This window comes from Lytechinus variegatus, chromosome 4 (assembly GCF_018143015.1).
Source record: "Lytechinus variegatus isolate NC3 chromosome 4, Lvar_3.0, whole genome shotgun sequence".
Taxonomy (NCBI): Eukaryota; Metazoa; Echinodermata; class Echinoidea; order Temnopleuroida; family Toxopneustidae; genus Lytechinus; species Lytechinus variegatus.
This window is the reverse complement of record NC_054743.1, coordinates 55,326,013-55,339,039: the sequence shown is the minus strand read 5'-3', so window position 1 is coordinate 55,339,039 and position 13,027 is coordinate 55,326,013. Positions and strand designations below refer to the sequence as shown.

At 34.2% G+C, this 13,027-nt stretch overlaps 1 protein-coding gene across 1 annotated transcript in view; it reads right to left on the bottom strand.

The window, feature by feature from the left end:
* The window catches only part of LOC121414355, a 29,889-nt gene extending 18,268 nt beyond the window's left edge, over positions 1-11,621 (bottom strand). Inside the window, exons 1-8 of the mRNA XM_041607510.1 lie at positions 11,458-11,621; positions 10,626-10,787; positions 9,795-9,959; positions 3,398-3,562; positions 2,566-2,730; positions 1,736-1,900; positions 957-1,121; positions 127-291 (exon numbers count right to left, since the gene is read on the bottom strand). Coding sequence (XP_041463444.1) covers positions 127-291; positions 957-1,121; positions 1,736-1,900; positions 2,566-2,730; positions 3,398-3,562; positions 9,795-9,959; positions 10,626-10,787; positions 11,458-11,547 — 1,242 coding nt within the window. The 5' untranslated portion in view covers positions 11,548-11,621. The remainder of the gene's footprint in view (positions 1-126; positions 292-956; positions 1,122-1,735; positions 1,901-2,565; positions 2,731-3,397; positions 3,563-9,794; positions 9,960-10,625; positions 10,788-11,457) is intronic.
* Positions 11,622-13,027: the final 1,406 nt, after the last annotated feature.

Here is a 13,027-nt window from a genome sequence, read left to right as displayed (position 1 = left end):
AGGCATCATACCCCATTAGACAAAATAATGGCAGCCGAATGAGGAGCATGAACAAAAATCAGAACTTGTATGGTTTGCTTGTAAGTGCTACTTTTTTACATGTAAAAACCTCCTAACATATATTACCTTGGTAGTTGATGCCATCGACGATGTTGTTGAGTAGAAGTCATCATGATACCGACCGTAGAGTTTGAGGTTCTTCAGATGATTCATCTTACAGATGAACTGAGCGAAATCACGTGATGCAGACGGACGTTTACTGAGATTCTCTCTGACATCAAGAATCTCAATCTGATATAATAGTAACATAAAGATGGAATCAAGGTTACTGTACATTAATACGTACACAGAAATGGGGATATAAAAATCAAATCTAGCATGAATATTATTCACGAAACAACACACCAATTTAGTATGGCTGTAATCATGGTAATAAACATTGTTATCATAATCATGATAATAAAACAATCTTAATGGAAATCGCGTTTTGCATATCTGCTTACATTCCACACTCCGTATTTTTGAAAGTATCGGACCGATTATTAATTGAAAATACACGATAAAAACTTAAGGTGAAATATATAGTCGTTTTAGTCAGATTTTAGGTTTTGATAAATAGAATTATTCATTTAATATCAAGAATTGCAAGTGCTATATGAAACACAATAGCACCAATCAAACCAAGTTGTTGAATAAAATGTTCATAACACTCTATAATTAATTGAACTAAGAAAGGTGCTACTTTAATACCTGAAACATACTTGAAAGAATGAAATAAGACTTACAAGAATAACAATTCAGTAAAGATATGTACAATTTCACCTTATATGAGGCATCATAGCCCCATTAGACAAAATAATGGCAGCCGAATGAGGAGCATGAACAAAAATCAGAACTTGTATGGTTTGCTTGTAAGTGCTACTTTTTACATGTAAAAACCTCTTAACATATATTACCTTGGTAGTTGATGCCATCGACGATGATGTTGAGTAGAAGTCATCATGATACCAACCGTAGAGTTTGAGATTCTTCAGATGATTCATCTTACAGATGAACTGAGCGAGATCACGTGATGCAGATGGACGTTCACTGAGATCACCATCGTGATCAAGAATCTCAATCTGATATAATAGTAACATAAAGATGGAATCAAGGTTACTGTACATTAATACGTACAAAGAAATGGGGATATAAAAATCAAATCTAGCATGAATATTATTCACGAAACAACACACCAATTTAGTATTGCTGCAATCATCGCGTTTTGCATATCTGCTTACATTCCACACTCCGTATTTTTTAAAGTATCGGCCCGATTATTAATTGAGAATACACGATTAAAACTGAAGGTGAAATATATAGTCGTTTAAGTCAGATGTTAGGATTTGATAAATAGAATTATTCATTTAATATCAAGAATTGCAAGTGCTATATGAAACACAATAGCACCAATCAAACCAAGTTGTTGAATAAAATGTTCATAACACTCTATAATTAATTGAACTAAGAAAGGTGCTACTTTAATACCTGAAACATACTTGAAAGAATGAAATAAGACTTACAAGAATAACAATTCAGTAAAGATATGTACAATTTCACCTTATATGAGGCATCATAGGCCCCATTAGACAATTTAATGGCAGCCGAACGAGGAGCATGAACAAAAATCAGAACTTGTATGGTTTGCTTGTAAGTGCTACTTTTTTACATGTAAAAACCTCTTAACATATATTACCTTTGTAGTTGATGCCATCGACGATGTTGTTGAGTAGAAGTCATCATGATACCGATCGTAGAGTGTGAGGTTCTTCAGATGATTCATCTTACAGATGAACTGAGCGAAATCACGTGAGGCAGACGGACGTTCACTGAGATCCTCATTGTGATCAAGAATCTCAATCTGATATAATAGTAACATAAAGATGGAATCAAGGTTACTGTACATTAATACGTACACAGAAATGGGGATATAAAAATCAAATCTAGCATGAATATTATTCACGAAACAACACACTAATCTAGTATGGCTGCAATCATGGTAATAAACATTGTAATCATAATCATGATAATAAAACAATCTTAATGGAAATCGCGTTTTGCATATCTGCTTACATTCCACACTCCGTATTTTTGAAAGTATCGGACCGATTATTAATTGAAAATACACGATAAAAACTTAAGGTGAAATATATAGTCGTTTTAGTCAGATTTTAGGTTTTGATGAATATAATTATTCATTCAATATCAAGAATTGCAAGTGCTATATGAAACACAATAGCACCAATCAAACCAAGTTGTTGAATAAAATGTTCATAACACTCTATAATTAATTGAACTAAGAAAGGTGCTACTTGAATACCTGAAACATACTTGAAAGAATGAAATAAGACTTACAAGAATAACAATTCAGTAAAGATATGTACAATTTCACCTTATATGAGGCATCATAGCCCCATTAGACAAAATAATGGCAGCCGAATGAGGAGCATGAACAAAAATCAGAACTTGTATGGTTTGCTTGTAAGTGCTACTTTTTACGTGTAAAAACCTCTTAACATATATTACCTTGGTAGTTGATGCCATCGACGATGATGTTGAGTAGAAGTCATCATGATACCAACCGTAGAGTTTGAGGTTCTTCAGATGATTCATCTTACAGATGAACTGAGCGAGATCACGTGATGCAGATGGACGTTCACTGAGATCACCATCGTGATCAAGAATCTCAATCTGATATAATAGTAACATAAAGATGAAATCAAGGTTACAGTACATTAATCGGTAGACAGAAATGTGAATATTAAAATCAAATTTATCATGAATATCATCCAGGAAATACACACCAATCTAGTATGGCTGTAATCATGGTAATACAAAAAGATATCATAATATAAAATCTTCATCGAAATTGCGTTTTGCATATCTGCTAACATACCACACTCCGTATTTATGAAAGTATCGGCCCGATTATTAACTGAAAATACACAATAAATACTTAAGGTGAAATATATAGTCCTTTTAGTCTGATGAAACAAATGTTTGTTTATAGCACAATAACTGGGTGGGTTTATGAGTAAATAACATTCAAAATGTTTTACAAATGATTTTAGGTTTTGATAAATAGATTTACTCATTTAATTTCAAGAATTGCAAGTAGTTTATTGATCACAAAGGCACCAATGAAACCAAAACATGATTTGATATCTGATTTGATATGATATTTACAAGAATAACAATTCAGTAAAGATATGTACAATTTCACCTTATATGAGGCATCATAGCCCCATTAGACAAAATAATGGCAGCCGAATGAGGAGCATGAACAAAAATCAGAACTTGTATGGTTTGCTTGTAAGTGCTACTTTTTTACATGTAAAAACCTCCTAACATATATTACCTTTGTAGTTGATGCCATCGACGATGTTGTTGAGTAGAAGTCATCATGATACCGACCGCAGAGTGTGAGGTTCTTCAGATGATTCATCTTACAGATGAACTGAGCGAGATCACGTGATGCAGACGGACGTTCACTGAGATTCTCACTGAGATGAAGAATCTCAATCTGATAAAATAGTAACATGAAGATGGAATCAAGGTTACTGTAAATTAATACGTACACAGAAATGGGGATATAAAAATCAAATCTAGCATGAATATTAGTCACGAAACAACACACCAATTTAGTATGGCTGCAATCATGGTAATAAACATTGTTATCATAATCCTGATAATAAAAAATCTTAATGGAAATCGCGTTTTGCATTCGCTTACATTCCACACTCGTATTTTTGAAAGTATCGGCCCGATTATTAATTGAAAATACACGATATAAACTTAAGGTGAAATATATAGTCGTTTTAGTCAGATTTTAGGTTTTGATAAATAGAATATACCTTTGCAGATGATGCTAAAGATTATTTGAACGTAATATTTTAGACATTATGTACATAACTAGATGGATGCGTCTGATGTTGTTTGTTCTATAATCGTTTGTTTCTATTTTATACGTAATTGTCAACAGGGGAAAAGAGTAACAAGTAATTGTCTTCAATTATTCAAGAAGGAAAATGTAAAGAACAGTGCGTCACCGAAAGAGGGACACCGGAATCAAATGTAATTTTTGCCATTAGAATCATAAATTTTCCTCCTAAAATGAATGGAAAGATAATTATGCTTCGATTCTTGTATTTGATATTCACCTCAACATTTCTATAACGCATGCATGACTGAGTAAAAACAATGGAAAATTGTGCTACCAATCTAATTTGCACGAGAAAATTTGCAATTTTGAGTTTTTCTGGCTTTTACTGCTATCTGTTTCTATAAAAAGTCATACATCAATCAGCCATCTCTTCTTCTTCCATATGAGACCAAAAGCGTAAAATATGATTGACGCAAGGTTAAGAAATGGTTGGATGAAAACATGCTTGATTTCTACCTATTCGACGGATGGTTGGAAACAACAAGCACCCCCCCCCCCCGCACGCACACACACAAAACCGCAGACAATAGGCTAACGTTGAACGCTTCTCGGGTTAGGAAAGGAAAGCCCTTTATTGTTGCGGGCTGGGGTATGTCACTCTAAGATGGTGAAATTAAGATTATCATGATTGATTAAGGGATTGACTGAATTTATTCTGCTTCTCTTTCAATTCAAACACAAACTCAAGTGAAATATAAAGGACATAAAAGAAAAGGAATCCACTTTGAAGCAATGTCTGCTCATTTCGGTTTACTGGAATAAATAACGGATTATAATGAAATTATGATAATAATTAAGAATGTTTAACAGAATAATAAAATAATACAAACTGGGCAAAGCGCGTTATTCCTATATACAATCTTCGAACTATAATGATATATCGTTCCTCTGGTATATAACATTAGACAAATTTGAGTTGAAGAAAGTGAATATCCGAATCACTTCATACTGCACTAATTGGAAGAAAATAAGAAACTGAAAGTCTTTGCAGACGATGCCAAGGATGATAATGTTGAATAGAACTCGTCATGATATTTCAGACTGTTTGGATAAGAACCAAGATTAAGTTCCCTGAGATGAGGCATCTTACAAATGAGCTGAGCGAGATCACTTAATGCAGACAGACGTTGACTGAGATCAATGTAATGGATGTCAAGACACTCAATCTGGAATAATAGTGACATAACATTGAAAAAAATACGTCATCAAACAAGGGTCTAATTGAACCATTAAACTCTATTCCACATTCGGTTAAATGAACAAACCTGGATCATCATTTTTTTTTTTCGCGACCATAGAGCAGCATGGATTTGTTTTGATTTCGGCCCTCAAACCCGGGACAAAATCCACCCGAATCGTATTTATTTCAGCTGATAATATTTTGTAAAGATGAATAATAGCAATGGCTTCTTCTCAACCTTCACATGGTAAACAATATTTGCTCAGAAATCGTGCGGTTGGGTCGGATTCTGGTTCTGAAGATTCAACCACTATATCTTCAACGTCGACGAACACAACTGAGGAGGCGCTTAAGAGTCTACGTACAGATCTTGATGGTTTCGCTCAGCAAGTACTAAGTTAGATACATTGAGTAGCGGCATTTTGAGTATTCAACAGCAGATTAAGACCATTAACTCAACCCTAGCCGATTTACAAATCTCAGTACAAGATACAGCAGATAGAGTGACTGAAATAGAGCAAGTGAAAATACCAAATGTTGAGAAAGAGGGAAAGGATGTTGCCAAGACTAAGAGACTGACTGATGCCATTACAGCATTGGAAATACATGACCGTAAACAGAATCTATTGTTTTACGGAATCCCCACCACAAGCACCAACAAGTCCCAGAGGAAAGCAGTCACCGAATTACGCAGCGCCATTTCCAAGCTTGGATTTTCGCCCCAGCAAGCGGAGGATATCCCGATAGTGAACGCCCACCGCATACCCCGAAGAATTCAAGCTGAGAAGGCTCGATCTGATGCGACACCGTCAACACCGGATCCGATCATCGCAAGATTCGTAACGATGTTCGACCGTGACTCCCACTGGCGTAGCTAGAATTTCGGTCCCGGGGGGGCACTGGGGGGTCCTTGCTTTTTCGGGGGGGGCACCGGCCATTTTTCCGGTGTGTATGTGTCCACAAGGGCGGATCCGACTTTCGCCAATAGGGGACGGGGCCCGAAATTATATTTTCACCTATATCAGTTACTTGTTAGTTTTATTCTTATAAAACAACATAAACATAAAATAATCTCATAAGCCTTATAAAAAGTGCGAGCGCGAAGCGCGAGCGATTTTTTTTTTACTTAAATGTATTTTTTCCTGAAATTTAATTTTCTGGGCAATGTTATGTGTGATCCTGAACAAGATTCATATGTACCCCCCAAGCGCGAACAGAAATGTTTATCAACTGTTCTAGAATTATCGAAAAGGGACTTGCAAGGACTGCTTACAGTTACCCACGAAGACGGTATATATTCCAATAATGCGAGCGCGAGCAAATTTTTTGACATTCCGACCTTAAAAGAAATGGTAATTCTAAGCACTTTTTGTATTAATCAATGTTATAGGTATGTAACTAAACAATTGATGCGAGCGCGAAGCGCGAGAGGAAGAAAATTTAGATTTTAGACCTAAAAGCGGGACGCTCTATTCATATTTTGTAAGTCATAAATATGATACACTCTAAAAAATGAAGTGCTAATTCAGCTCTTAAAGAGCGTGTATAGTGACTGCACTTCGGAGTGCTGATTTGTCTAGTTCAAATTGAACGAGAAAAATCAGCACTCCGAAGTGCAGTCACTATACACGCTCTTTAAGAGGTGAATTAGCACTTCTTTTTTTAGAGTGTATAGTCAATTGGGTATCATTAATAATGCGATCGTGAAGCGTGAGCAGACAATTATTGATATTCTGATGTAAAACTGGATAATAAGTACATTTTAAATAAAGAACATGCACGCTATCACGCATGTTAAATATTTAGACCTAAAATCTGGGCATTCTGAATACATTTGTTTAATGGAACATTATGGAATACACGTAGACAATAAGAACTTGGCAAACCAAACAATGTGACCACGCAGCGTGAGCTTAAAATGCTGATATGAAGACCATAAAACGGACATTTTACAGAGCACTTAAATTTGCAAATGAAAAAATAAATAATGAAAGCTCGATGTCCGAGCTAAAATATGTTTTGCGTATTGACTTCAAAATTTGCTCCACATCAGCCTATTGAGCAAGATATGAATCCCATCGAACAGGCAATTATGGCTCGAAGCGCCAGCAAAAATTTTATATAGTAATGAAAAGATGAAAACATGAAAAGATTTCTTTTTGAATTGCAAGTCTTCCCCTCACATTATTTCATTCAGTCGTCTTCCTCCTCTTATTTTCCTCTTCTTTTTTCTTCTGTCTTCTTCTTTTCCTTTTTCTTTCTCCTTTTTTTCTTTTTTTTTTGCTCTGCCAATTTTTTCTGGGGGGGCACCTGGGGGGGCACGCCAAATCTCAGGGGGGGCACGTGCCCCCCCAGGCCCCCCGTAGCTACGCCACTGGTGACTCCATACTCCAAGCATACTACGAACAGCAGCGAAAGCTTCCCCCTGGAACCAAGATGCCTTTCACTCTTCGCACAGATCTTCCTCCCAAATTGAAAGAGAAGCGTTACAAGTTGGAGATTAGTGCTTATAGGCTGAGGAAAGAACAAGGAAAATCTACCAGAATTCGACTAGTAGGAACTGATCTTTCTCTTGAAACGCGTATGGCACGCATATAGGGAATCAATTAAATATATATTTCACTTAAAAAATATATCTTTCTCTTCCACTAAACCATTCCACTTAAAGAAAGTTATATTTCACTTTCAAAAATATATTCCACTTTATCAAAAAAATATATTTCACTTTAAAAAATATGTTTCACTTAAAAAAAAAAGTATTTCACTTTTCCCCAAAAAATATGTTTCACTTTTCAAAAAAATATATTTCACTTTAAAAAAAAGATATTTCACTTTTCAAAGAAATATATTTCACTCTTCTAAAAGATATATTTCACTTTTCAAAAAGAAAATATTTCACTTTTCTAAAAAAAATATATTTCACTTTTCCCCAAAAATATATTTCACTTTCCCCAAAAATATATTTCACTTTCCAAAGAAATATATTTCACTCTTCAAAGAAATATATTTCACTCTTCTACAAGATATATTTCACTTTCCAAAAAAATATATTTCACTTTTCAAAAAAAAATATATTTCACTTTTGAAAAAAAATGTTTCACTTTTCAAAAAAAAAAGCATTTCACTTGATACATTTTAATTTTGAGAGAAAACAAGTCCTTTCACTTTTGTTGGATAACACATGAGGCTGCCGTATTAGACCGTAACTATCCTCACGGAAATATCCATTCCTCTCGCTACTAAAAACATTTCACTCGTGTTGCAAATTCATTTCACTCCATTGCAAAAAAAATACGTTCCTCTTTTTTCTCGGCCTGTAGGCGGCGCGCACCATTGTTGGCGGGACGAGGAGAAGGTACATGATATATCCATCTATCTCTCTCTCTGCCTAATATATATATCTATCTGTTTAAATATGTCTATCCTTCTATCTATCTATCTATCTATCTAATATCTATTATGGTATGCGGGCTCGGTATGGCTAGAAAACATAACGTATTTCTCTTCCACACCCTAGTACATTCATCAGTGCAATCACAATCTGTGGCTGAAAGAACTAAATATTTTGAGGGGGGCGAGCGTGGAAAGAGAGGCAAAAAAAAAAAACAGCGATAGATTGAAAGCAGCGAATAAATTTGTTTGCCTTTGTAATAAAGGAACAATCATGTTGTGATTTTCATCTGTAATCCGATGTTCTTTTATTGCTATGCCGACGAATACATCTACATCTCTTTTTGAGCCTGATATGCCCCCTAGTGTACAATGTATCAAGATTGTAGTTTAATCATAACAGCTGAAATCAAAATTAGAATAAAAAAATAAACAAATCTAATTCACAGATCCCAATACAGAGGTAAGAAAACGAGAAATTGATTTATATAGAGAAGGACCAGAACGAAAATGTCACGCACCACATTTTGGGAAAATTTATCCTGCTAAAATATCCCGCATAACACACCTTTTTTAATCTGCTAAGTGTTAAACATTAACGTGCATTACGAAGTGTAAGTGTTATATATCCGAAAGTCAATTTAGATAACAACTTTGCGTAATTGGGTAAAACTTACAGGCCTATTCGTCATGTGATACATATTTATCATGAATATACTAGTAATGTAGACGAGGTTAATGGGTCAATCAATTTTAATACTCGATAAGTTTTCAAAAGGAATTTAGCTTTGATAAAATGCTGTCCAAACCTCCGAAATTGTAAGTTTTCCATTGCATAAAAAGCCCTCATCAAAACACAATAAGATTCGAAAATTAATAGGAAAAAACACATATATCTGATTGCATTATGCTTAAAATCATCAGTTCATTATGTATCATTTGGTAGAGCTCAAGAATCAAATAAGGGGGCACTAATCCCTTACTTGTTTGTTCTAGATTCTTGAACGAAAATGTAAACAATGGCCGAAAGACTTATACAATTGGTTCATGGCTACTGTTAACTATTAATTGACAATTGATATATTAACAATTCAGTATAGATATGAACAATATCGATTTGAACAGTTAATCATAGCCTCATTAGAGATGATGTCAATAGAATGAGTATTATTTAAAAATATTAAAACTTGTATGGCTTGTTTGTACTACATTTTTCATGTAAAACCTCCTAACAGATATTACCTTTATAGTTGATGCCATCGACAATGCTGTTGAGTAGAAGTCACCATGATACTGACCGCAGAGTTTGAGGTTCTTCAGGTGATTCATCTTACAGATGAACTGAGCGAGATCACGTGATGCAGACGGACGTTTACTGAGATCCTCATTGTGATGAAGAATTTCAATCTGATAGAATGGTAACATAAAGATGGAATCAAGGTTACTGTACATTAATACATACACAGAAATGGGGATATAAAAATCAAATCTAGCATGAATATTATTCACAAAACAACACACCAATCTAGTATGGCTGCAATCATGGTAATAAACATTGTTATCATAATCATGATAATAAAACAATCTTAATGGAAATCGCGTTTTGCATATCTGCTTACATTCCACACTCCGTATTTTTGAAAGTATCGGACCGATTATGAATTAAAAATACACGATAAAAACTTAAGGTGAAATATATAGTCGTTTTAGTCAGATTTTAGGTTTCGATGAATAGAATTATTCATTTAATATCAAGAATTGCAAGTGCTATATGAAACACAATAGCACCAATCAAACCAAGTTGTTGAATAAAATGTTCATAACACTCTATAATTAATTGAACTAAGAAAGGTGCTACTTTAATACCTGAAACATACTTGAAAGAATGAAATAAGATTTACAAGAATAACAATTCAGTAAAGATATGTACAATTTCACCTTATATGAGGCATCATAGCCCCATTAGACAAAATAATGGCAGCCGAATGAGGAGCATGAACAAAAATCAGAACTTGTATGGTTTGCTTGTAAGTGCTACTTTTTTACATGTAAAAACCTCCTAACATATATTACCTTGGTAGTTGATGCCATCGACGATGTTGAGTAGAAGTCATCATGATACCAACCGTAGAGTGTGAGGTTCTTCAGATGATTCATCTTACAGATGAACTGAGCGAAATCACGTGATGCAGACGGACATGCACTGAGATTCTCATTGTGATGAAGAATCTCAATCTGATATAATAGTAACATAAAGATGGAATCAAGGTTACTGTACATTAATACGTACACAGAAATGGGGATATAAAAATCAAATCTAGCATGAATATTATTCACGAAACAACACACCAATCTAGTATGGCTGCAATCATGGTAATAAACATTAATATCATAATCATGATGATAGAAAATCTTAATGGAAATCGCGTTTTGCACATCTGCTTACATTCCACACTCCGTATTTTTGAAAGTATCGGCCCGATTATTAACTGAAAATACACAATAAAAACTTAAGGTGAAATATATAGTCGTTTTAGTCAGATTTTAGGTTTTGATAAATAGAATTATTCATTTAATATCAAGAATTGCAAGTGCTATATGAAACACAATAGCACCAATCAAACCAAATTGTTGAATAAAATGTTCATAATACTCTAAAATGAATTGGAATAAGATATGTGCTACCTGAATACCCTAAATATATTTAGAGGAATCAAATAGCATTTACAAGAATAACAATTCAGTAAGATATGTACAATTTCGCCTTATATGAGGCATCATAGCCCCATAGACAAAGGCAGCACAATGACATGAATGAGGAGCATGAACAAAAATCAGAACTTGTATGGTTTGCTTGTAAGTTCTACTTTCTTTACATGTAAAAACCTCTTGACATATATATTACCTTTGAAGTTGATGCCATCGACGATGCTGTTGAGTAGAAGTCATCATGATACTGACCGTAGTAGAGTGTGAGGTTCTTCAGATGATTCATCTTACAGATGAACTGAGCGAGATCACGTGATGCAGACGGACGTTCACTGAGATTCTCATTGTGATGAAGAATCTCAATCTGATATAATAGTAACATAAAGATGAATTCAAGGTTACTGTTCATTAAAACGTACACAGAAATGTGTATATAAAAATCATATTTATCATGAATATCACCCAGGAAACAACACACCAATCTAGCATGGCTGTAATCATGGTAATACAAAAAGATATCATAATATAAAATCTTCATCGAAATCGCATTTTGCATATCTGCTAACATACCACACTCCGTGTTTTTGATAGTATCAGCCCAATTATTAACTGAAAGAAAATACACAATAAAAAAGGGTGAAATATATAGTCCTTTTAGTAAGATGAAACACATGTTTGGTTATAGCACAATTACTTGGAGGGTTCATGAGTTACTAACATTTAAAATGCTTTTAAAAGGATTTTATGTTTTGATAAATAGATTTATTCATTTAATTTCAAGAACTGCAGTGGTTTATTGAACACAATAGCAACAATGGAACCAAAATATGATTTGATATCTTAACTGCTGAATAAGAATAAAAATATCATAATAACTATATTGATTTCGAATAACGTAAGAAACAATGAATAATAAGGTTGGATCTTAAGTATTAATAATTTACATGTAGAGCGTTGTGGCCCAGTGTATTAGTCTTGAAACAGAGGCTCGTGAGTTCGATTCCCAGCTATGGCGTAATTTCCTTCAGCAAGCAATTTATCCACTCTGTGCTGCACCCAACCCAACCCATTAATGGATACACGGCAGAATTAATTTTCTCAAACGCACTAAACGCTGAAAAGCAGCTATAGCTAAAGTCGAGTAATGATAATTAGCAGTGCGCCTCGGATTAGATTATGTCCTGATAGATTGCGCTATATAAATACCTATCAATTTTTTTCATCATTATGTAGACGGGTTCTGTGCTCAAGATGCTTGTTTCATTTAAAGCATAAATCTAACAATCGTCATTTCTTACGCCATGAAAAATACCACATCAAAATCATACTGAAATTAATGATTTTCATACTACAGACTATTGTTAATGTTGGATGAGTCTATTAACTCAAGCAACTTCAGTTCTGGATGTGTTTATCACATTATGTTTTATTAAACAGAAATGAAGCATAGTGGCAAAATGATATAAACTTTACAAAATAAAAGTTTTGACTGAACAGTAGACGCAAATTTCACTTCTTGGGCCATTGTCTGAGGTACATTCATTACAAATCCTTATGCAAAAGATAATTAGACAACATCATAATTTCATGAGATACGAATGCATATACATGTAAAGTTTCAATGAAACAAATGGAAAGAAACGAACCAGAGAGAAAAAAAAAACGAATTTTGTGTTCATCTTCCGTGCTCATGAACAATTCAAGTGAAATGAGCTTTTTACCCTAAACAAATTTTGGTTCATATTGGTAATGTAGAGAATGCGCTA